We start from the raw sequence: 27,254 nt of genomic DNA on the forward strand, positions 1-27,254 counted from the left end.
TCCACTAGAATCCACGATTTACTCTTATTTATCATTAAAAAAAACACACCAAAAAACGGATCTGGAAAGAATGTGACTTTTTTGGATTGTCGCACGAAAACCAAGACATTTTCGGATTGTCAAATGAAAAATCCGTTTTTTTTTTCATGAAATCGGAGGAATTGGTGGAAAAGACAGAAATGTTTGGATCATGGTACAAAACCCAGCGCAGACCATAATATCTTCAAATTGCAAATAGGACCTCTGCCACTGACTTCTACAGGACCCCGACAGGTTGAAGATGGAGTATTTTCAGATTTTTTGCATCCTTGGTGTATAATTAATTTCAAAACATTTGAGTTTTTTTTCCACTAAAAATTAAGATTTATAGTAAAAAAAACGAGTTTCGAGTTTTTGGCATTTCAACTTTAATAAATAACCCCCCTAATTGTTACATGATTGATAGAATTAAGGGGCTTCGAGTGAAGGATTCGAAGTAAAAAAACTTCGAATTTCGAAGGTTTTTTTGGGCTACTTCGACCATCGAATGGGCTACTTCGACTACGACTTCGAATTGAAGGATTTGAACTAAAAATCGTTCGACTATTCGAACATTCGATAGTCGAAGTACTGTCTCTTTAAAAAAAACTTCGACCGCCTAGTTCGGCAGATAAAAGCTACCGAAGTCAATGTTAGCCTATGGGGAAGGTCCCCATAAGCTTGCCTAAGTTTTTTTGATCGAAGGATATTCCTTCGATCGTTGGATTAAAATCCTTCGAATCGTTCGATTCGAAGGATTTAATCGTTCGATCGAAGGAATAATCCTTCGATCGTTCGATCGAATTTTCTGCACTAAATCCTTCGACTTCGATATTCGAAGTCGAAGGATTTCAATTCCTAGTCGAATATCGAGGGTTAATTAACCCTCGATATTCGACCCATAGTGAATCAGCCCCTAAGCATTGAGAAAAGGATCAAAACCAATAATCATCTATCCCTTGCCTATTTATTTGTCACTGGCCCTTGCATTTATATGGGACTCTTATTATTATTTCTCCTAGTTCCCTTTACCAAATTTCAATAAATATCCTCTTGCTGCCAGCACCTAGGTTTATTTAGGTTTATTATTATTTATTTATTATTATTTTTATTTATTTATGTAATATTATTTATTTTTATGTATTATTATTATTTATTATTATTTTTTAGGTTTATTAGATAAATCTTTGTACGCAGTAAATTATAATGGCATGGGGGTTTGTTTGGCCGTGTACTCCCTGAATGACAGAGACAGCTGCTGAATCATTCTGTCCTTATGGCACCCTGACAAGAAAGTGATAACCATATCAAGTATATCAGCTGCTAGTTTCACTACATGTCGCATTATATCAGAACAGACAGCAAGTGTTGCCGAGCAGATTAAAAACTAGAGAAAAAAGAGAAGAACTTGTGTACAATACAGACAAATAAGCCATTCCTTTACAAAAATAATTAAAAGGTAAGTATACCGTATGCTTTTAAAGTTTATTTTGCTTGTAGTTTTAAGCACATAAAGATTTGAATGTGCTTATTGCCCCATCTTAAGGTTATTCTGGAGTCTCAATAGGCCTCTATGTATTGAAGGTGTTAGAGATCTACCTACTTTGGCCTAACTTGTTAGTGTGGAAGTCATATATATGCATGGGACAGAGGAATGAGGCTTGCATTATACCTTTGAATTCTGGAGAGGAACAGCACTCACTAGAAGGGAAAACATGTATCACAATGCCTGTTCTGTGTTTTAATTTAATTGGGTCTCGGAACAATGGCTTTTATCAAACCAAAAAATAAATAAATAGTGTATTACAAATACTCACCAAAGTATGTATGCTATGGGAAGCTCTGTCAAAATGCCTTTGGATCATAGAATAAGTTCAGCTGTCAAAACAAAATCTACGTAAGGCATAATTAAAATATGACATGGCATGTTATTGGGTAGAACGTGACTGTAATTATAAAGGTCTTAACAGCCAAAAGGATTTATTCACTCATTTGCAAATTATAGCAACCTTTGCTCAATCTGGTGCAAGTTATAACAATGAAAGCAACAGATCTCTGGTTGCTATGAGTTTTCGGAAATGGAACAGTTTTCCACCTGATTCAGTAATTGTTTGTTGGAGACTCTAGCATCTTAGAACATGACTAGATGTTCATGAATTGGGTCAATGCTATAGCATCATTTCTTCTATATGCTATCTTTTTTTTTTTTTTGTTTACATCATAGAGAGGCCATTTAATGATGCCTTATAGATTCAATTAATTTTAGGTGACTGGTAGACTCAGGAGGTTCAGAAGAGATTAGAACATGTGTAATTATACAAAGATCCTGGTCCTTATAATATTCACCCATTAGCTCTGTGGTTGCCCAACCACTTTAATTAACCTTATGGGGGTTTTGCCCATCTCTACTATGTCTGAAAACAAAGGTCCAATGACTTTTGTCCACCTGTCTCTGCTTCTAGTACAGGTATGGGACCTGTTATCCAGAATGCTTGGGACCTGGATAAGGTATCTTTCTGTAATTTGGATCTTCATACCTTTAGTCTACTAGAAAATCATGTAAACATTAAACAAACCCAATAGGTTGCTTTTGCTTCCAATAAGGGCTAATTACATCTTAATTAGGATCAAGTACAAGCTACTGTTTTATTATTACAGAGAAAAGGACATTTTGATTATTTGGATAACATGGAGGGGCCTATTCACAAAGCACGGGTGAATGAATAGAGGGAAAAAAGCTCGAATTTCGAGTAGTTTTTTGGGTTCCTCGACTATCGAATTGGCGTGAATTCGCCTGAGTAGAATGATTCGTATAGATCGAGCACAAAAATGCTGCGAATATTCACCCATTCGATAGTTGAAGTACTGTCTCTTTTAAAAATCATTCGACTCCCTACTTCGCCAGATTAAACCTAAATTAAACCTAAATTGCTTTAAAAGCCTATGGGAAAGTCCCATAGGCTTGTTTTCTAAGTTTTTGATCTAATAAAAAGGCATTCGATCGATCATTCGCCCATTCGACTATTCGCCAGCGCGTAAATTCGTCCGAATTCCCTATTCGATTCTATTCCCCAGTCGAATTTCGAGGGATATAACCCCTCGAAATTTGACCCTTGATACATCTGCCCCGGAGTGTACAGTATGTGAGATGGCCTTCGCATAATTCAGAGCTTTCTGGATAATGGGTTTTCAGATAACGGATCCCTTACCTGTGCTATATATTGTAAAACATCCCCCCTGATGCACAAAATATGTATGTTTTTCCTTCCAGTTTATTTTGTATGCACCCCTTATTCTTGTGCAGCAAACTAGCATGTTATTTTTATCCAGCCTCTTTAAGTCAACAGTTGTGAAATCAATCCTGTTCTCTAAAGGCTTAAGTACTGTAAGCCCTGTATTTCAGATAGTGACATCTGCGAAGGGTTTGCTACATCTGTGATTCATGCTCTGCTTTAAAGATAAATCATAGGCTGGAAGGAGTGTTGTTTTTAAAGAGAAAGCAAGTAGAATCGCCCCATAACATTCCCCAGAAACCTACAAACTTTTGTCAAATTCTAATTAAATCACATTTCTTTTATTCAGCCTGTGGCCCAGCATGTACATACCGTACCACAGTTATTTAAGAACCCTGCACATATAATTATAGAACTGGGATATCAAGGTCTGGTTTGTTCAATGTGTATTCCAGGAACCTCAGGGCAGTTTTATTGGAAGAAGCTTAAGTTAAACGTGCAGCCAGTAGCACACTCAATTAACAAATACAGAAATAGACACTCAGGGGACCTATTTATCAAAATTTGAATTCCTGAGGTTTTTAGAGGTTTTCTCTACCATGAATAAACTGTAATTTTTAAAGATCCAAATATAAAAAGGGTAAACAAATGAAAACGCAGAACAAATATGAAGAAAGCCCCGAAATCTTCGTTTCGTGTGCTGAAAAATTTTAAAAAACCCGGAAAACCTCAAAAAGCTGAAAGCAAAGAAAGTTTTTAAAATTGCAAGGACAGCGCCCATTGACTTCTACATGACCTCCCCAGATTTTAGATAGAATGTGGGTTTTTATACTACAAGGAGGTTTTCCGGATAATGGATCTTTCTGTTATATGTATCTTCATAACTTAAATCTACTAGAAAATCATATAAACATTAAATAAACCCAATAGGCTGATTTTGCTTCCAATAAATAGTAATTGTATCTTAGTTTGGATCAAGTACAAGGTACTGTTTCTTTGTTACAAAGAAAAATTAAATCATTTTTAAAAATTTGGATTCTTTGGATAAAAAGGAGTCTATGGGAGATGGCCCTTCCGTAATTCGGAGCGGTTTGGATAATGGGTTTCCAAAGCATGGATCCAATACCTGTACAGGTTCACAATATCAGTTTTGCTGTGGCCCTATGTCCCGTTTGCCCCGCATTATTGCAATTTTGGCATTACAAATAATTATATTGATGTATAAGACATAGCAAAACTATACCAGTTTCAAGAACTTTTTGTACTCTCTGAAATCCTAAATATCAAGAAAGTGTGATATTTCGTCTACGATTACTTTGTATGCCTCATTATATAATTAGTAACATAAATTACCTGCATTTCTGCAAATGTTCCAAAATTAAATATCAAATTTAACAAAAAAGATTATTACTGGGCAAGAATAACAATAAAAAACATGTTTTTACATTTTTAGTTTGTGGCGGTGAGACAAGACTTTTGTGATGGTTACATGTAGCAAGAGAATTTTCCAATATCATTACATCTCCTTTCTGTCCCTTAGAATGTTGTACTACTGCACAGATTTTTCCCCTTTGGAATTAACTATATGATGCCAAGTTAAACCCCCCAATGTGTGGATAATATTTTCCGTTCCTCTAACAATTTTTATATCTTTTCAGGTTAATTGAGGCAATTGGCAATAAATGGACATATTCCGAGGATGTCAACCCCGTGGAGTTTATTAGGCTGCATTAAAACGCTTAAAAAAAGCAAAAAAAAGAGAGCAAATACAGGACCAATGGAAAATGAACCGGAAAAAATGCAGATGAAGCAGGAAATCACACTGTTTAATGGTGTTTCTTTAATTGTCGGGAATATGATTGGCTCTGGGATATTTGTATCCCCCAAAGGAGTTCTGATGTACAGCGCTTCATTCGGACTCTCTCTCATTATCTGGGCTCTGGGAGGAATGTTTTCCATGTTTGGAGCCTTGTGTTATGCGGAGCTGGGCACATCAATTCTAAAATCAGGGGCAAGCTATGCATACATACTCGAAGCTTTTGGTGGTTTCATTGCCTTCATCAGACTCTGGTCTTCACTGTTAATAATAGAACCCACAACACAGGCTATTATCGCCATTACATTTGCAAATTATATTGTGCAGCCAATTTTTCCATCTTGTCAACCACCTTATGAAGCTGTTCGATTGATTGCAGCGGCCTGCATTTGTAAGTATGGTTTTAAGTGTAGCAGACAAGGGTGTAACTACAGAGGAAGCAGACCCTGTGGCTGCAGGAGGTTTAGGGCCCTCATGAGACCCTAATTCATATACAATTTCAATAAATATTGGTAAAACAGGTTAACCTCTAGGCATTTTGGGGTCATGAAAAATAATTTGCTGTGGGGCTCAGTAATATCTGGTTACGCCACTGGTAGCAGATGAGATTTCAGTGATTATAAAGTGCAGAGTTATCAGCCTACTAATATAAGTAACTGTCCCAAATGTTCTATAAAACAACCTGTCCCACGTGTAGGTTACTGAAATTGCTGCTAAACTTACAGGGCCTCTTTATTAAGGTTCAAAATCATATTTTTAACACTATTTGAGAATATTGCAGAAAAAAAACATTCTCAAATGTCATTTGAATTCTTCTTGAAGAAAATGTATAAATAAACCACCCAGTGTTTAGTATGATGTTTCTATGAATGTTTTTAATACCAGTATGTTTTCTGTATCGTTCTGCTTCCTGTAATCATTAGGCACATTGACCTTTATTAACTGTGTCCATGTGAAATGGGGAACAAGAGTGCAAGATGTGTTCACCTATGCCAAGATAATGGCGCTCCTTATGATTATATCAGTGGGTCTAGCTAAAATTGTACAAGATAAGCATCTTTTATCACTTTATAATAACTGCATTCTTTCTCTCTCTCTCTCTCTCTCTCTCTCTCTCTATGAATCTCTCTCTCTATGAATATATATATATATATATATATATATATATATATATATATATATATATATATATATATATATATATATATATTCCCTTACAATAATTATTGGACCTGAAACAGACATGGCTGTGCCTTTTTATTAAGCCATACTGGAAGCCATACAGTATTTTATTTTTAAAAGAGTAATACAGTATACACCTATATTCATCGTAAGTTAAATAAATAAAACCATACACAGCCATATTCGTTTACCAATCAAAATTGTTAGACATGCAGCTCGGGGCTCAAGTTAACTACCCAAATGCTGGGCTAAATCAGGCTGATCCAAAAGTTTGCCCTAGGACCAAATATTGGATCATCTATTGGGGCTTATGGGAAGTTGTTGGATGAGGACTGCAGGAACATGTCCATGCTTTACTCATTCATTAGTAGTGAGGAGCGAATTTTTCACCAACCATGAATTTGCTGTGGAATTCTGAATTTTTTTTTCGCAAAACTGCTGCAAAAATTATCCACGGAAAAACTTGTTGCGACAAAAAAGTGGCCAAGACACCAAAAAGTGACCATAAGAAAATACGCCCATTGACTTTAATGCATTTAGCCAAAAATGTCGCCATGAAAACATTTTTATGGCCATTGACTTCAATTTTTTTCACAAATTTTTTGCCCCAAATCAGCGAAACGGCAAAAAAATTTGCTCATCACTATCCATCTGGTTTTATAAATTTACTAAACTCATATCTACCTGATTTTTGGGAAGGCTGCACAGTATACGGGTCCCATACATAAGCAACTGTGAAATCAGCAGCTTAAACCCTCTTTATATGGCCACCTAGTTTGAGGGGGGATGTAATTTTGGGGGGAATGTAATTAAAGTCGCAAAGAGAAAAACAATTCGCACCAATAATCCACATCTCGCAACGTAATATTGTTCCTTAAACTGTTATTGCACTGCGAATATTAATTGCGCATTGTGAATTTTAATTTTGCACTCGTAAAAAGTGCTTGAAGGTGTCGTAATCTTTTGGAACAAACATAACGTTTTCAGTAAGAAGTTTTATTACATTTACTGCACATTTTCGCAAACTATAAAATTTGCAAATGGTCTTCCACTGTCGGAAGTGTTGGCTAAACAGTTTCCGGGTTCGCAAAAGCTATATTAAATACGCGCAAAACAAAATTTGTTCGTGCAAAGGCATAACTTTTCGCATTGCCAATAGTTTTTCCGTTACCGACTTTTATCACAATCCCCCGAATGAGTTCTATATTATTATAGTATATAAGACGGAATTTCATTATACAGAGGGATTTATTTATAGAAGCTAGATAACTTTTTCTTTTTTCATGGCTGCTTTGAAGTCGCAATGAGGGAGCATACCATGCGTAAACTTGTTGAATACAGTCATATATTACCTTTCTGAGAAATAACTATAAGTGCCAAAGAACCTCTTCGACTTGCACTTTGCACAAATTCTTGTTTTTTTTAAAAAGTAAAAACGTTCATCTGTTTTTTATTATTGGGAAAACAGTTATTTAGTCATGCTAATTTCTTATATAGAACTCTCACATTATTTTATGTTTAGGACTCAATAAAACTGACATGTTGATATAACAGATTAATCTATTTAAAAAGAAAAAATCACTTTAAAATGAAAGAAAGAAAAACAAGTAGATCAAAAAAAGTGATTGTGTTATCATTATTATATTGTAGGTGAAAGTGATAATCTAAAGAGTCCATTTCAGGGATCAACTTCAAACATAGGCTCTATGGCTCTCGCCCTCTATTCTGCCTTGTATTCCTATTCTGGGTGGGATACTTTGAATTTTGTTACAGAAGAAATGAAACGTCCAAAAAGGTTAGATTATGCTCATATATTTTTCTATGGATATAAACATCTATTTTGAATGAAAGGTCTTCCATATGACCTAAATTGGCATCTAACTTTGTAGTCAACAACAGTGTTACAGGCCAATAAAAAGTGATAGTTTAGAACAGGGGTCCCCAACCTCTTTTACCCTTGAGTCACATTCAAATGTAAAAAGAGTTGGAAAGCAAAACACAAGCATGAAAATATCTAGGGGTGCCAAATAAAGAAAATGATGGGCTATTATGTTGCCCTGTGTGGATTGGCAGAAGACAGGAGGCTCTGCCTGGCCATAAACCTGGTTTATGCAACCAAAAATTGCCTCCAAACCAAGAATTAAAAAATAAGCACCTGTTTTGAGGCCACTGGGAGCAACATCTAAGGGGTTGGTGAGCAACATGTTGCTCATGAGCCACTGGTTGGTGACCACTGGTAGAGTGACAGAATACAATAATGATATAATACCAACACAGCTAAATAGTAGTTCAATAAAAAAAAATTGTGTGCACATCTTCTAGAAAAAGTCTAATTGAAGATCTCTCCAACTTAACTTATTTCCATTTCAACTTTATTGACACAACTATAGACCGTAGACTACCTTACTAAGTCCATTGGGGACAGTCACTCTAGCAAAAGGACATATTATTGATGGTAGAACAGAGAGAGGTTTTAGAGAAGATGACAGTTGTTTGATTGTATGTTTATTTAAATATGATTTCCTGTAAACTGGGAACTTTATAAAAAGAATCAAGAAGTGGAATGGCAAAAAGGAAGTTTCATTGACAATAAGAACAATGTACTGAGGACAGAAAACATAGGGCCGGTGGCAAATGACGGCAGACAGTAATCTGGTTTCGATATTATCTAGACATTCAGATAAATATGCTAATTTAGACATTTGGAATTCAATTTAAAATCAAGCAAGGACAGATATAAAAATTATAACTTTGATGTAACAGTCTAATTGGGAACTGTCTTTATTGCTTAGTGTTTGCCCTTGTAATACCTTTTCTCTCTGGCTTTTATTCAGGAATCTTCCTCTTGCTATTGCAATTTCAATGCCCATTGTTACTATAATATATTTGTTGACAAATGTGGCCTATTATGCTGTACTGGATATGCCTGATGTTCTTGCAAGTGATGCAGTGGCAGTGGTAAGAATTGACATGGTTATTAGCAGCTTGGTTTCAAGCTAATTCTGTGACATATTAAGATTGACTTAGCTTTGCCTTATGTAACAAAAGGAAAACATGCATTTGGCTTTACATTCCAATGTTGCTGATTGGAAATCTAGGATATTTTAATTCAGGCACCCAATCAGTATTAGGGCCACTAGGCGTATAGGACCAGGATAAGTGGACTAAGGAGGAAGGTGTAAAGGTAGTCCAAAAGCAAAACCCTCAGATGCAGCCCAAAAGAAATGTACTTATAGGGATACTGTCATGGGAAAAAACATTTTTTTCAAAATGAATCAGTTAATAGTGCTGCTCCAGCAGAATTCTGCACTGAAATCCATTTCTCAAAAGAGCAAACATATTTTTTTATATTCAATTTTGAAATCTTACATGGGGCTAGACATATTGTCAATTTCCCAGCTGCCCCCAGTCATGTGACTTGTGCTCTGATAAACTTCAATCACTCTTTACTGCTGTACTGCAAGTTGGAGTGATATCACCCCCTCCCTTTCCCCCCCAGTAGCCAAACAAAAGAACAATGGGAAGGTAACCAGATAACAGCTCCCTAACACAAGATAACAGCTGCCTGGTAGATCTTAGAACAACACTCAATAGTGAAAACCCATGTCTCACTGAGACACATTCAGTTACATTGAGAAGGAAAAACAGCAGTCTGCCAGAAAGCATTTCTCTCCTAAAGTGCAGGCACAAGTCACATGACCAGGGGCAGCTGGGAAATTGACAAAATGTCTAGCCCCATGTCAGATTTCAAAATTGAATATAAAAAAATCTGTTTGCTCTTTTGAGAAATGCATTTCAGTGCAGAATTCTGCTGGAGCAGCACTATTAACTGATTCATAAAATTGATTCATAAAATTGAAAAAGATCATAAAATTGATAAGCCACCATACCATGTCAAGGTAAACCCCATATGGTGGTCCTAACTATTTACCTTTGGTCAAATTTTTCATAGGTTTGCACCATCCTCAATAGTAGCATGTTTTGGTATGTGTCTCCTGACCGAGGTACTAGTTGAACTGGGCTTCATCCTCCCCTATGCCATTAGCATATATAAGGGAAGAGGTTGCTAAGACCAAAACATCAAAGCCCTGTATTGGATGAGAAATCAATAAATGAAGGTGTTAGAGGTGCCTCTGATCCTCTTCACTTTGACTCAAAACTGCTTCTTCAAGTTAATTGCCTAAATAAAACTATGCAATTTGGCTGTCTTTGTGGATGACAAAATTTCAGCTTATTATGTGCCCAGTAGTTCAGTCTAATTAGTTAGAAACAGAAAATGAATTTATTCCATAAGCCAATAACATAGAAGTCAGGTTTTTTTTATTTAGAAAGATAAAAACACACATGCCATATCTATCTTTACTTGTTATTGGGCAGCAACACTGTTACACTGGCATTTACTATAAAGGCACATTTTGTAAGTGGTAAAAAAAAGTTGTATAAAGGTGATTCCTTTATTGGCTAACTATTATATTCATAGAAAGCTTTCAGAACATTTTAGTTCCTCTAGTTATTCAGCTTGAAAAAGGAACTAAAATGTTCTGAAAACTTTCTATGATTATATTAGTTAGCCAATAAAGGTATCACCTTTATACCACTTTTGTTATTTTTTTATTTTAAAAGGGCTAACACGGTACAGCAACTTTACCTGCAATTACAGGCACATTTGAACCTCCACACAGCAATGAAAAAAAGCAAACAGTCATCCAGTAAATGATGGAATAAGGTCAAAACGGTGTCTCTTACAGCAAAGACACCACCTGCTGGATGTAACATATGTATTTCTATTAAATATTTCACATGGCTTCTGTTTCTGTTTTTACTATAGACATTTGGCAATGAAGTTCTGGGATATGCCAAGTGGCTGATCCCAATAGCAGTCGCAATGTCATGCTATGGTGGATTAAATTCTTCAATTATTGCCGCTTCCAGGTGAGTAACAAGCTACAGTGAGAATAATGGCATATTATAAATCATAGCTTCATAACTCTGTGTCCCCTCCAACAATGCCTTGAATGATTTATAGGGGCAGTATACCCCCTTGTTTAACATTAGTGAAATTATAAGGGCTTGTGCCAAACATACATCTTACTTTTTGATTTCATCATGAAAATATATGTTTTTCTTATATCTTTAGCTATAAGGGAAAATTAAGATACTTTATGTTTGGTAACAAGATAATTGGATTACTACTGCATATATATAACCCACTACATAATGGCATTCTGCTTGACTTTGCAGTGGTAATCTAATGATCCATTCTGAAAACACTAAACATGCAGTAGCAATAGTTTTTCCACTTAACTCAAATAATAATAGGATTTTTCCTGATTAAATCAATATGCAGAGATTATATTCAGTTCAAGCTATATTTGTTGGACTCATGTTGATCAAGGGGTATACTGCCCCTATAACCTTAATTTTATAAATTCATACATATGTACTGTACACATATTACATAATGTTCATTAGGTATAAATGACAGAATTTTGATTTATTTTGTCATTATAAAAATTCAAATAAATAAGTCTTTAGTATGAACATATATGAAAGAATTATAATATCTGGCCCCAAAATGTATTAAAAATGAAATTCTTCTTGCATTAAAGTGGACCTGTCACCCAGACACAAAAAGCTGTATAACAAAAGTCCTTTTCAAATTAAATATGAAATCCAATTTCTATTTTTTATTAAAGCATTCATAGCTGTCGTAAACTCATTGAAAAATCTCAGCTGGCAATCAAATATTGTCTGCCCCTCCTTTATACCTTAGGCATAGAGGCGGGGCCTACAATTACTTTCACTTTCCATTCAGCACTTCCTAGATATCACTGCTCTCCCCACATTCCCCCAGTTCTCTTAACCATTTAATTGTGTAACCAGTACATGGGAATGGACATCGGGTCTCCCATTCTGGGGCACAAACAAGATTCTGAGATGATGCAAGGCTTGCCTTATAGGACCAGTAACATGAAAAAATTTTTTTGAAAATTCGTTAATATACAACGAAAAAAAACCACCAACACAAATTAAATTTTAAAATAGCAAAGCCTTTATTAAAAAATAACTTACAGAAAGTCCACTTCCTGTCCTCTTCAGAAACGGCGAAAAGGCAACCATCCATCCTGCAGCAATCAAATTCTCCTCCCTGGCTTTTCAAGTGACAGCATGCGGCTTCTTCTCCTCCTTGATTCGGGGCCCAGCAGATTCTCGATTAAGAAAGAAGACACCCTGGCTTCCGTGGGTTCGCTGTTGTGCAGGAGCAAAGAAGGGTCGCTGTTGTGCAGGAGCATGGCTGTCTGCTATGGGGCAGCCATATGCGGGAACGGAGTCTCTGAAAGCACAAGGGAAATCCCCAGCCGGCCCCAGCCCTCCCCTCTGTCCTCTTCCCCAGCTCTGACAAGGAGCCGCCGCTGGGGAAGCTGCGCACAATGCTGCCAGTAGAGAAACATGCGCTCGTGCTCAATAGGCAGCTCTGGAATGCACCGCAGCCTCCCCAGAAATTTAAACTATGTTCCTTCACGGGTGAGACTCTGTTCCCACGTATGGCTGTCCCTGAGCAGACAGCCATGCTCCTGCACAACACGACCCTTCCTTGCTCCTGCACAACAGCGACCCTTCCTTGCTCCTGCACAGCAGCGAACCCACGGAAGCCAGGGTGTCTTCTTTCTTCATCGAGAATCTGCTTTTTCAAAAAAAAAATTTTATGCCGGGTGTTTGGGGTCAGAGCCTATGTCCCAATAAAGGCATTTTAAGACAACAAACCAATGACTGGTGCCGTCTATTACTACAACTGGTCCTTTAATAACAGTGTCCACAAAACGGCTCCTGCCTGCTTGCTATAATTATGAAATCCCAGACTGATGGAAACAAAATTCCAATAATTTATATAGTGTAATTAAAGTTCATTTTGCTTGACTAATGTGACATAATAGGATTTTGAATAATTTTTTTGGGTGACTGATCCCCTTTAATGTAATTGCCTATATTGAATTCCAGGTGGGGTTCACTGCATGTGTGTGGCTTTAACTTCTGTGGGGGGGGGGGCTGTTTTGTATTCTGTACTCTTTAGTAGGCTCAAATCGATTCTTTCTTATTAGGTCCCTATGGATTATGTACTACCAATTCCCCAATAGGATAAAAAGGGTTATTTATGTCCTTTTCTCCACAATACCATGAAGAAGCTTTATGCATTGGTCCAGTTTTCCTATCTTCTCTTTTAAAATTTCTTCTTCTGCAAAAACTTGGATTTTGTGTTGCTGAGTTGGGATTTTATTACCTTCAGTTTCTGAATCCATTTTTGCATGCTTCAGCACTGGTATGCGGGGTACTGTATGGCTGTACAATATCAAAAGTACAGACTCGGAAAGGACGAGGTGGGCTAAAGGGAGCACAAGTCTAAAGCACAAGAGAAAAAGAGAAAAGGCACAGGTTACTTATCACATAGCAACAGATCCGCCCTGTCCAATACAATGGTGCTTTATCTGTTGTCTGCTATGTAACCTGAGCCTTTTCAACTTTTTTCCAACTTGAATGGCTGCCCCCATGGCTACACAGCAGCTTGCTTACCAGTGCAGAGCAACATTACATTGGCTTGAATTTTTTACTATTGAGTGTTGTTCTCATATCCACTAGGTAGCTGTTATCTTATGTCAGGGAGCTATTATTTGGTTACCTTCCCATTGTTCTGTTGATAGTCTGCAGGTGAGAGAGGGAAAGGGGAGATATCACTCCAACTTGCAGCGCAGCAGTACAGAGTGACAGAAGTTTATCAGAGCACAAGTCACATGACTGAGGGCACCTGAGAAACTAGCAAAATGTCTAACCCCGTGTTAGATTTCAAAATTACATTTAAAAAAATCTTCTCTTTTCAAAATGAGTAGAAGTCTGCTGGATGAGCATTATTAAATGATGTGTTTTAAAAAAAATCTTGTTTTCCCAAGACAGAATCCCTTTAACTCCCAAAATTGGAGGTAGGGCCTTACCAGGGACTTACAAAGAGCTTTCATCTTTCAAGTCAATGTTCTTCTTAAATCTTTTAGTAGATGCAGATAGATACTGCCTGTGGTTTCAAAGTATGTTATCAACAAAATCCAACTAAGGAGACCTTAAAGGGGTGTGGGGTATGGGGTGAACTTATTTATAGATCTATGTCTCTGGAACATATGAAATTACAGTATTATTTAATATCATCACAGGTATGTGTGATCAAATCTATCTCTAATTCTTTCTCTCTAGCCTAGAGGATGCTGTCAATTTTAAGAAAATTAATTCTATTTATATTATTTTTGAAACTATTAATTGTCTTTTAAGTGCTGAATACTAGAAGGCTGCAGGCGTTCTGCATAAAGAAGTTCTTCCTTCCACACATCACAAATACGGACAGTGCTCAGAACTTTGTTGCCTAAACATAACATATTTGGCTCAGGAAATTAGCCCAGTATTGTCAGCTTTCAGTGTGTGGGTCTAAAATATTCCTATGTGAACACTATACCCCCACTTCCTCCTTCAGTGCACAATATCTATAATATTTAGGAGGGGGGTAAGGGTGAAAGGTGATTATTTGCCCACTAAATAATGTAGATCTAATGCAGATGGGTCCAGAGAATGCTAAATAATTTTCCTCGGAAACTGGCCATAGTAACTACAGACTTAAAAATGTAAACTAGACAGATTGTTCACTATATTATTTCTACCGAGTTTTGAATATTCTGGAGAAAGCCAATTTGACATTTAATGAATTTCCTATCTTTCAGCACAATTTAATTTCCTTAAAAGCCTAGAAGTTAAAATTACAAGGAGTAACAAATATAATAGCTGTCTTGGATGTTTCATTTCTACCAGAATGCCTTTATGTGAACAGGTATGGGATCCATTATCTGGAAACCCATTATCCAGAAAGCTCTGATTTATGGGAAGGCCATCTCTCATAAACTTCATTATAAGCAAATAATTCTAATTTTTAAAAATGATTTTCCTGTAATAATAAAACAGTACTTTGTACTGGAGCTACACTAACATATGATTAATCCTTATTGAAGGCAATTGGGTTTATTTAATGTTTAAATGCTTTTTAGCAGACTTAAGGTATAGAGATCCAAATTACAGAAATACCCTTTATCTGGAAGAGCACAGGTCCTGACCATTCTGGATAACAGGTCAAATACCTGTGTAGCACACCCTTGAGTGTACTTTCGCTGTGTATTAAGGCAATGTGTGACCAGGCTAAAACTGCTTGTAGTGTGCCCAGACCCCCAGTGTACCCGTGCAACTCCCGGTACCTGGTGTAGATGAATACAGCAGGATATTCAGCCAGACAGTTTCTTTGCAGTAAACTATAACTGGTTTATTTACAGAGAACAGTAACAAGGTAGTAGTTCACAGGCACTTTGATGTTCACAGTTATCATAGAAAAGCTTCACACAGCAATAATCCCTCTAGAGAGTACAGGGTGCAGCAAACGGGCTAGTATTCAGTATTACAGCAACAATAGACGTGGGGAATAGTTACCACTCTCACTAGGCACTATCCCTCTGGTGAAACACTAAGGCAAGGGTTTCTCAGCCTGGGGTCTTGTATCTTGGCACCGAACTTGATCCTCACCTCACCCACTGTATTCAGCCTGGGATCTTGGGTCTTGGTATCCTATCTGGTCCTCAACTCACCCACTGTAGTCCCTGCACTAGTGGTTCAAATACCACGGGGTCCTAACCCCACTACACCTCCTCGTTGGAGCCACATCTGCTCACTAGCTACCCTGAGCTGACTTTCACTCCTAGAGCGACTATTACAGTACTACTAACACTATCTTACACTTCACTAACTTTCTCGGCAGACCTGGACCTGTAGTACCTCTCAGTGAGGCAAAGTCCCAGGACAGACCCAGACCTCATGGTGCTAACCCCTTTTATATTAACCAACAGTGCCATCTAGTGGACAAACTCCATGTACTAATATGGACCCAGCAAGGGACATAGCTGCCTGAATTAACTAAAGGGCCCTTAGGTGTCCAAATACTACAGAGGAATGCCTGAGATAAATACACCCAAATCTCAGGGTCTCTACATTCTCCCCCCACTTAGAAACGTCAATGTCCTCGTTGACAACTAAATATTTACTCTCAGTGCACCATAAATCACATTTTAAATAACATTTACTATTTATACCTCACACTTCAATGGCCGCTCCACAGCACTGCCCCTGGTACACTGGATCCTGTAACAAAGAAACATTGCAACCTGCATTTTACCTGAGCAAACCCTATTACCTCGGGAAGTAATCCCTACAGTTACCCACACTACATGTTAACAAATATTACAGTACTGAGAAAGTCAGGCGCAGACAATACTTCAAGAACAATATGCTTTATTAACCAACAGTCTCTCCTTTTCCTTTGGTCGCAAGGGAAAGAAAAAAAACACAGAAGTAAAGAAAAATGGTGGTGACAGTCCTCGTCAATTAAATCCACCTGAGTCCCAACAAGCAGCAACAAAAACTCCACACTGGCTGACTTCCTGGGGTCAGCTTTAACTTTTGCTGGGGGTGTTTACTTTCCTCTCCCCCCACAACAGAAACAGCACCCTCCTGGGTGTGGCGCCTATCACGAGGCAGCAATAACAAGTCCCACAGATGCTGGCTTAAATCATGTATGTAAAACGCATCTTAGTGTCCTCGTAACTGATGTAGTATTTGGGGTGCGGCTTCTCAACAGTGCCCCCTTCTGGAACGGAAACATCCACGCTGAAATAACGTGGGGTGGGGTTCTTCTTCCCACAGCTATGAACAGCATGGCGCAAAATGGTGCGTCCCCACCACCACTCATTCTCCAGGGACCGTACGAAGCTCCAGGCAGCTGCACGCCTGGCTTGGTCAGGGTGAGAGAGCATATTGCCAATTGTTTTTTCTTTGGCCACGATCTCTTCCACCACCCACTCATCCAAATTTTCCTCCACCTGCTCGTAAACCCACAACGGGGCGTAGGGCATATAATACCCCCATTTCCTGTACACGCGGAAATTGATGACCCGCTGTACCCGAGAAACCCTGCAGAAGATTTCAGGATTAGCTCGACCGGGGATTACCCAGAAATGCTTCTCCTCAGCCCGGGTAATTTTCTTGGGGGCCCAGAAGCTATGGGGTAATTTAAACAGAGGCCTATCGGTGGCTCCATCATCTTCCGCCTCATCCACTGTCCCCTCCTTACCGCTGGACGCACCCTGAGTGACCCCTCTGCTTGGCAGATCTGCTCCCTTACGGGCCCATCCCTCCTTGTTGCTAGCCTCAGGGTATGGGGGGGTCCTTCCCTCACGGGTGGTTCTTGGGGGCCCCGGCTGGGGATATTGGCACTTACCCCCTCTGGGCGGTTGGCGCGGCGGGAAGGTGGGCGTCGTTCCTCGCGGGTGGCATCCTCCGCTTCCTGGGAACCTTTGGAGGGGACCTCCTGCTCAGGCCCTTCCTCCAGTTTACTGTCCACAGGCACCATGACGCTCTCCACAGCCGCGGGCAGCGCTGGTGCCGCTTTAGGTGGGACGGAGGCCTCCGCCACTGCTGGACCCTGCGGGGTGCTGCCCTCCAGGGGGGTCTCTTCCGCTGGACGGTCGGTGATCGTTAGGAGGGCGGCTCGCACTGCCAACTCTCGGTGAGGGTTAACCGCCTCCGGATCTGTCGATTCGGACTGACTTGCACCCTCCGTGAAGTAGCGCTCCTCATTGGCCATGAGGGCGAGCAGTCCTAGAACAGCCTGGGGTGATCCTTGAACCTTGTCATCCACATACGGCCCAATCCAGCAGCTTTGCTGACAATGGGGGCATCGACCCCTGACATCATGGAATGCTGGGTAAGCTTCACGTCGGCATCGGCCGCAGACGGGAACCATCACGGAATTTCCCGAGTCGCTCACTTTTTGGGCGAACACGCCACCCCAGGTGTATCGGCGGCTTGTGTCTTTTAACACGCCCAACGGCATCACTGCTGAGGTAGATCGGAAACTACCCTGGTCACTGTCAGACATACTGGACCCTTCTGACGCTCGCTGGATTTGCAATTGCAAGGCTCGCTGCATGCGTCTTCTCCTCTGACCAGCTACTCTCGCACTCAGTCGCAAAATGGCTGCCATGACGTCAGTATAACAGGGGCTCCTCCCTGTTCCCTTTTGGCGCCGAATCCTGCACTTCTGATTGGCTGTTACCCCACCTCCTGGTGTCAGAGGAGGTTGGGCTAAACAGGGTGGTACTGCAGACAATTAGGCCCACGTCACTCACACTTGTTTCGCGCCTTTCTCTGGCGCCAATACACACGATCCTGATTGGTTCTCCCCACCAATCTGGAAAGGTGGGCACAAAACTTTCCAGTCAGCCCTCTCCTTCAGGCAACAGTAAATTTAGGGCGGTCGGAACTCCGGCTGCAAGCTGCGCTAGGCCAAGATGCCTTTTTCCTCTCTGGTCCGGCACTACAGCGCCTGTCACACTTTTCTCTCACAGCAATGAGTCCAATAAAAGTAATCCCGGACGAGCCCCCAAATGTAGCACACCCTTGAGTGTACTTTCGCTGTGTATTAAGGCAATGTGTGACCAGGCTAAAACTGCTTGTAGTGTGCCCAGACCCCCAGTGTACCCGTGCAACTCCCGGTACCTGGTGTAGATGAATACAGCAGGATATTCAGCCAGACAGTTTCTTTGCAGTAAACTATAACTGGTTTATTTACAGAGAACAGTAACAAGGTAGTAGTTCACAGGCACTTTGATGTTCACAGTTATCATAGAAAAGCTTCACACAGCAATAATCCCTCTAGAGAGTACAGGGTGCAGCAAACGGGCTAGTATTCAGTATTACAGCAACAATAGACGTGGGGAATAGTTACCACTCTCACTAGGCACTATCCCTCTGGTGAAACACTAAGGCAAGGGTTTCTCAGCCTGGGGTCTTGTATCTTGGCACCGAACTTGATCCTCACCTCACCCACTGTATTCAGCCTGGGATCTTGGGTCTTGGTATCCTATCTGGTCCTCAACTCACCCACTGTAGTCCCTGCACTAGTGGTTCAAATACCACGGGGTCCTAACCCCACTACACCTCCTCGTTGGAGCCACATCTGCTCACTAGCTACCCTGAGCTGACTTTCACTCCTAGAGCGACTATTACAGTACTACTAACACTATCTTACACTTCACTAACTTTCTCGGCAGACCTGGATCTGTAGTACCTCACACTGAGGCAAAGTCCCAGGACAGACCCAAACCTCATGGTGCTAACCCCTTTTATATTAACCAACAGTGCCATCTAGTGGACAAACTCCATGTACTAATATGGACCCAGAAAGGGACATAGCTGCCTGAATTAACTAAAGGGCCCTTAGGTGTCCAAATACTACAGAGGAATGCCTGAGATAAATACACCCAAATCTCAGGGTCTCTACACCTGTATATAGGATATGTGCAAACTGATATGCTCTTTATTCACAGCCACCATGCAGATCCACCTCCTGTCATTGCTAGCACACAGAAATGCTTAACATACATGGAATGTTTGGTGTATAAAAAGCAATGTTTCAGCACAACTGCAGTCTGATTTTTAACTAATATTTGAACATTTATAGGCTGTTCTATGTTGGAGCACGACAAGGTCACCTCCCTGCAAGTCTGAGCTTGATTCATATGGAGAACTTTACCCCAGTGCCGGCTCTTCTCTTCAATGTAGGTATGAAGAATAGATTCATTTTAGACAGTTTTCTAATTCCGCTTTGAAACCTATTTATTTGTCTATTCCAAACAAATTATGTTTGGTTACGTCTAGTCCCAAAATGGATTTTATCAATCTTAAAGTAGGTTAAGCTTTTCCTTCATAGTTATAATTATGTACCCTTTCTACCAATCACCAAGCAGAAATGATCAGTTTGATATTCTGTGATTACCGATGTATATAATACAATAGAACATTTTACGTTTTTCAGGGGACTAGAAAAAAATGGTCTCATATTTGTAGATTAGATGCAATGTTTCCAGAATCAACTAGAAGTCAGTTAGCCAAATAACTTGGTGGAGGCTGTATTTAAAGCACTTAAGGGTGGTCGCACACGTAGTGTTCCGGGGAGATTAGTCGCCCAGTGACAAATCTCCTCTTCTTTGGGCGACTAATCTCCCCAAAAAGCCTTCCTGTCGGCTAGAATGTAAAACGCCGGTGGGACGGTACACGCATCCCTTTGACTTTTCCGAAATCGCCCGAAGTTTCCTTGTGAGGCAACTTCGAAAAACAAAGTGATCTGAGTGCCATCCCGCCAGTGATTCACATTCTAGCCGACAGGAAGGCATATCAGGGGGGGGGGGTTTGTTGCCCAAAGAAGACGAGATTTGTCTAATCTCCCCAGAACGCTGCGTGTACCACAACCCTAAGGGGCAAATTCACTAAGATTCGTAGTTGCGCCAGGCGTAACTTCCCCACACTTCGCCAGGCGTAGTTTCGCCAGCACTCCACAAATTCACTAAAAGTTGTGCTCAGGGGTAGCGTAAGGTTGCGAAGTTGCGCTAGCGTTGATTTGCTAAGCGAAGCGAAGTTACGCTAGCGATGGTTAATTTGCATACGGCGCCAAATTCAAATTTCAATGGAGGAATACGTACAATCACTACAAATGCCTGGGAAACCTTCAAAACATCAAATAAAAATTTTATTTTGCCCTACACATGTGCCCACTGTATAGTTAAGTTGCCATGAGTTAGGAAATGTAGGGGGGAAGGAGGGGAGCCCCAAAAAATTTTTGATCTTTTTCAGCCTATCACCCATAATGTAGAAAACACGCCAGATTTTTTGGGACTTAGAAAAAATGTTAACTTTTTTTGAAGCAATCCCTATCTACTCTATTGCGCTTCACCTGGTCTGAGGTGGCGAGGGAAGTCTAGCGTAAAAGCTAGCGTTCAGTACAATGCGCGCGTTAGTGAATTTGCGTAGTTACGTCCGTTGTGCAAATTCGCCAGGCGTAAGGGTGCGAAGTAACACTAATGAACTTACGCCTGCGTTCGTTAGTGACTTTGCGAAGTAACGAAAATGACCAATGCTAGCGAATTGACGCTAGCGTTAGGCGCTTCGGCGCATAGTGAATTTGCCCCTAAGGGTTAGTTCACACGAGGAGATTTTGTCGCCTGGAGACTGATCGCCTCTTCTTCTGGACGACAATCTCCTCGAACTGCCTCCGCGTGTCTTCCCATCCTCTATAATGAAGGCGACTTCGGAAAACAAAGCACCGCGTGTGCTTTAGCGCAGGCGACTTTTCATTATAGCAGATGGGAAGACACGCGGAGATTGTCGCCCAGAAGAAGAGGCAATTAGTCGCCAGGCGACAAAATCTCCCCGAATCTCCTCATGTGAAATAACCCTAAGAAGCAGATTGGGCTGCAATTTGAAGCAGAAGGTTGTATCAGAATGGATTACTTGAACGCACATATAATGCCAGAAGCAAGGATGCCCATAAAAGTGAATAGATGAGTTAGTGTTGATCTTAACAAGGCCAAATGTGAAGAATTTGTGATAGAAAAAGCTTAAGAAGCAAGTAGTGAGGTTCTAGTATGAGAAAAAGTGTGGCTGCCTCAATGTCTGTTTCTCATTGTGACATCCTACTGCTGTGACTTCATTTCACAATGTGATTCTAGCGAGCGCCTTCTGTCTTACAGGCAGCTGACAACAGCGACCACGTTCTTTCAGGTTGGCAGCTGCCCAGGATAGTCGCATTTGTTCCCTTAGATAATTGACGCAAGTGACTGTACTTTGTCACGCTGGTAATTGCTTGTAGGGACTCCGTTCTGTCATTCTGGCACTTGCTGGGGCTTTTGGTAAGTGAGCTCCTCGTCATTTTGGCAGCTTGACACATTGAAAAAAAATCACTTTGAAATTAGATGTTTTTTTCTCAGAGTGTTCTTATAATCTGGTCTTGTATAGAACTATTTCTCACTTTGTTGACAGTACTGGTATTACACGACTTTCCTATTTCAGGGGCTTATAGCCATCCTCTATTTACTCGTGGAAGATGTTTTTCTGCTTATAAACTACTATAGTTTCAGTTACTGGCTATTCGTGGGACTCTCTGTCGCAGGGTTAATAGTTTTACGAATTACTCAGCCTCTAAGGCAACGTCCTGTCAAGGTAAGCTATACAGTATTTTGAAGAAACTTAAAAAAGGGGTAAATTTTCTAATAAAAATTATAGGATAGCTATCTAGGGCTGTGAAAATCACAAAAACAGTCTGTTGAAAAAGAAATGTTTTTGTGTTTTTATTCATGGTATTCCCTTGAAACTGAGGCTTTTTCCAGCACTCAATGCTGACTTTACAGCAAATATTATCCCTCAGAATTTTGAACATTTTATAAATAATCTGGTGCTACCAGATAATTTGAAAATTCAGGGCCATGTCTAATAAATACATGTTGTAGGGTTACACTGATTGTATTTGAATTTCATTGCAATCCATGCAACCCTTCTAGCTGGATTTTCCAGTGATGAGCAAATAAATTCGCCTGGCACGAATTCACCGTGAATTTCTGCGCAAAAAAATTTGGATGCCGAAAAATAGGTTGCATCAAAAACGTCGTGCGCCGGACGCCCATTGACTTAACGCCAGCATCAAAATTTACGTGAGCGACTTTTCAGACATGTGTCCAAAATTGGACGCGGGAGTCAATTTTCGAGTTTCACAATTTTTTCGCAAAATTTACGGCGGAGCAAAACGGGAGAAATTCGTCCATCACTAGACATGTCCATTAATTTTCAAATGATCTCATATTTACATTATATTGCATATGGCATAGACATACAGTACATCAGAACATATGTTTAGCTCACTGAAACTTGTGTATTATAATAAATAAAGTACCCTCTGTTGCAAAATATGAGGATATTAGAAGTCACCTCGGAGTTCGCATGACTATGAGGTCTTCTGCCTCGTGTTTTTATACTCCTCTGTAACTTATAATATCCTTATATTTTAGAAGAGGGGGTACTTCATTCACTATATAAACAACAAGAACATTCTTGTAAACACAATGGCTCTACACTACTGCTTGGATCCCTGATTGGCAACATAATGATTTATTGTTATTTTATATATTTCTTGTCCTCTTCATCGATCTCTCCTGTTTTGATTAAAGGGGTGGTCCACCCTTTAAGTTAACTTTTAGTATGTTATAGAATGGGCAATTTTAAGATACTTTTCAATTGACCCTCATTATTTATTTATTTATAGTTTTTAAATTGTTTACTACCTTTTTCTGACTCTTTACAGATTTCAAATGGGGGTCACTGACCCCATCTTAAAAAACAAAAGCTCTGTAAGGCTAAAATTCGTTATTACAGCTACTTTTTAGTTCTTAGATTTAGGGGCAGATTTACTAAGCTCGAGTGAATGGTTCGAATGTCAAAAAATTAGAATTTCAAAGTAAATTTTTGGGTACTTCGACCATCGAATAGGCTATATTCGCCATTCGACTTCGATTTGAGCGATTCAAAGTAAAAATTGTTCGATTATTTGACCATTCGATAATCAAAGTACTTTCTCTTTAAAAAAAAACTTTGACTTCATACTTCGCCAAATTAAAGCTACCAAAGTGCAATGTTAACCTTCCACAGCACTTTTCTAAGTTTTTTTTTGTCGAATAGAAATCCTTCGATCAATTCGAACGATTTAATCGTTTGATCGAACGATTTCTATTCGATCGATCGAATATGCTAAAAATCCGAAATTCGACCCTTAGTAAATCTGCCCCTTAATCTTTCTATTCAGGCCCTCTTCTTTCCATTTTCCAGTCTCTTATTCAAATCAATGCATGGTTGCCAAGGTTAATTTAGACCTTAACAATCAGATTGCTGAAATTGCAAGCTGGAGAGCTACTGAATAAATGCTGAATAAACACCTCAAAAACCAGAAATAATAAAAATATTAAAATCAATTGCAAATTGTCTCAGATTATAACTGTCTAAATTATACTTAGGGGGTTATTTATCAAAGGTCGAGTTGTATTTTTCACACAAAAAAGTTTTCAAGGGAAGTTTCAGTAAAAAAAACTAAATTTTTCTGAGATTTATTATACCCCGAAGCTGGAAATAGCTTGAAACTAAAAATACTCCAGCTAAAACGTGTCACGGTCATGTAGAAGTCAATGGCAGAGGTCCCTTGAACCATTTGAATATGTTTGTAGCTTACATGATTTTTGGGGTTTTTTTCTGTGGTTTTTTCTTGTTCGCCGAAAACTCAAGTTTTTCACCCAGATAGCACTGATTCAAGTTCTTTACATTCTCGGTTTTTCATAAATAAGCAAACATTAGAGTTGTAAGTTATTCAAGGTATAAAAAACATCACAAACCTTACAAACTTGACCTTTGATAAATAATCCCCTAAAAGTTAACTCAAAAGTAAACAACCCCTGTAAATGCTCATAGAGCTCTACCATTGGAAAACTCTGCAGAGTTCATTTACAAATGGCTAGGCCACCCTGGCAGTTGCATACTGTGCTTTGTACCTGGCACAAGGCAGAGACTGAACATTCAGTTGTACAAAGAATTTTTTTTCCGTAAAAGATGTGTCTAATCCAACTGAATCTTTAATAATTCAATTTGTCTTTGGTTTCAGGTAAATCTTTTCTTTCCGGTGGTTTACTGCCTTTGCAGCCTTTTTCTGGTCCTTGTTCCAATATACTGTGATACAATCAATTCACTGATTGGAATAGGGATTGCCCTTTCCGGAATTCCAGCATATTTTTTGGGTGTTTACTTGCCAGAGGAGAAACGACCAAAATGCTTCACTTGGATCTACAGTGAGTATAAATTCCAAAGAATGCAGCTAAATACGTGATGGTAAAAGATCATTTTCAAGAATAAAAATTTGGCTGAATTTCACACTTTTAAAATGCAGCACTGAATCTAGGATTCACTTTGGGATTTGTCATGAATCCTAGCACTATTTCAGATTCAGAGGGACTTGACAGAACTCAGCAGAACTCAAAGTGACATGAATTTTAAACTTTTGAAAACTGAATGTGACTATTTCACTTCACTAGTTCACACTAAGAGGGTTATTTATCAAGGTCCGAATTTATCTCAGTATTTCTAATATCAAACTTCAAGCAACTCCGAATTCCCGAATGGACCTTTTTTATGAAGAAAAAAGCCTGAAAAAATAGGGTCAAGCAAACTTCGGAGCTTTCCCTGAAAACTCCGAATTGTTTTCAGCAAAAACTATGATTTTTTCAGAGTTTTCAGAGTTTTTTGCGTTGAAACCCCAAAATCATCGGATATCATTAAGGACATCAGCACAGACACTGGGACCTTCCTCACTGACTTATACAGGACCTGGAGAACTTTTAGATGCCGGGGGTTTCCATCGGACTTTAATAAATCTCGAAAGATTCGTAGGTTTTTTACGAATTATTCAAGGTTCAGATATTCAGAGCTTGATAAATAACCCCCATAATGTAATTCAAATTACATTGAATTATAATTCAATTCAAATTATTTCACAATAATATTCCTTGTTAATGTTTTTTTAAATATTATTTTACATTAATTCTATTATAACTGACTAAAGCCAAACCTACAAATAAATTATCTCTGTAGGTAAACATTGTAAGACACCGTAGGGAAATTAAATTTTCTCTGATACGAAAACATTTAAAAAGTCTTCTATTTGTGTGATTTAATCATCATAAACAGAATTTATCATACTACAAAGTCTATAATGATTAAAACTTCATGTTTTATATTTTTCAGCATCATTAACAAAATATATACAGCTCTTGTGCAATTGCTGCATGACTGATCCAGACAATGACAAAGAAAAGGAAAAATAAGGTTCAGAAGATCAGAGAAGAATCAACACTTTTCGGGATTTCTAAACCACTTGAGACAATGAGAAATTGCACTTTATATAACGCATGATGTATTTAATCATTTGATTTTGTGTATATATTTTTATTATATCATATCTTCTATTTTGAATTGGGTTGATGTATATGCTGTACATCTTGGCATGATATGTTAGGGAACATCAAAAAGTGGAAAACTGTAATGTAAATATAGCACTATTGTCCTTAACTGAAATGTTTTATGAAATGTTTTGTTCAGCATTACCATAATCTGATTCCATTATTTTGACTTACTGTGACCCCAAATGTGTAGAGTTTTTGGGTTCAGAACCACGTATTCTGGTTTTCTCACCAATTTTGGTTTGCAGGCAACCTGGTGATGGATACTTGAATATACAAAATATATTATACGTTGGAAAGATATTTCTACAATTTGAGATACACAGAAATTATATTTTTTGAACAGTTGAAATCTATATGTGATTGCCTCCCACGATTAAATTTTGTAGCAGTAGAAATCTTACCGAATTAAACCAAATGTATAACATAATAATTTCTAACGTTTCTCAGCTTTTTTTCTCAGTTTCTTCATAATGCTGTGAAAATAAAGAAAAGGTTTTATTGTCAACGTTTCGGTGCCGTTTAAGTCCTTTCTCGGGAAAGGGACTGCATTTATTATAATTACTATGTATGTTTAGTTTGTGTCCAATTATATTCCAAGTTAAAGTTAAAGTCATGATAACTACATATACCTTTGCAAGTGACCCAGTGGTCATTTCAGTTTTAGCATACCTGAAGTTCCTCATTTTTAGTGTAATTTGGTGGTAAAAATTAAATTGGTATAATTGAATTTTTTGGACATAAAAACACAAAAACCTCAAAAAATTATTTTCTGGGTTTTTTTTGGACATGCTCATATATACACAATTCATCCATATAAAGATGATGCAGAAAATTCAGTTATGTTTGAGCCCAGTAGATGGCAAACACGCTTCAACAGAAATTACTATAGTTCATTAGGTATTTGAGATTTTCTATTATGAATGTATATACTAGACTTAACATTACGGGGCACATTTACTTAGGGTCAAATATCGAGGGTTAATTAACCCTCGATATTCGACCGTCAAAGTAAAATCCTTCGACTTCGAATAACGAAGTCGAAGG

General features: G+C 38.9%; 1 protein-coding gene across 2 annotated transcripts; it reads left to right on the forward strand.

Annotated features, from left to right (window-relative positions):
• The first annotated feature begins 1,339 nt into the window (after positions 1 to 1,339).
• XB985134.L (provisional ortholog of solute carrier family 7 member 6 L homeolog) lies at positions 1,340 to 26,715 on the forward strand. 2 transcript variants are annotated; one of them, XM_041566542.1, is made up of 10 exons: positions 1,340 to 1,477; positions 4,910 to 5,458; positions 5,991 to 6,116; positions 7,900 to 8,044; positions 9,084 to 9,207; positions 11,078 to 11,181; positions 19,844 to 19,940; positions 22,228 to 22,377; positions 24,857 to 25,040; positions 25,993 to 26,715. In XM_041566542.1, exons 2-10 carry the CDS (start codon positions 4,951 to 4,953, stop codon positions 26,070 to 26,072), a joined length of 1,518 nt encoding a protein of 505 aa, XP_041422476.1. In that variant the 5' UTR covers positions 1,340 to 1,477; positions 4,910 to 4,950; the 3' UTR covers positions 26,073 to 26,715. The 2 variants fall into 2 exon arrangements, with proteins under 2 accessions (XP_041422476.1, XP_018123602.2); XM_018268113.2 differs by lacking the exon at positions 5,991 to 6,116.
• Positions 26,716 to 27,254: the final 539 nt, after the last annotated feature.

Source organism: Xenopus laevis, chromosome 6L (genome assembly GCF_017654675.1).
Source record: "Xenopus laevis strain J_2021 chromosome 6L, Xenopus_laevis_v10.1, whole genome shotgun sequence".
Lineage (NCBI taxonomy): Eukaryota > Metazoa > Chordata > Amphibia > Anura > Pipidae > Xenopus > Xenopus laevis.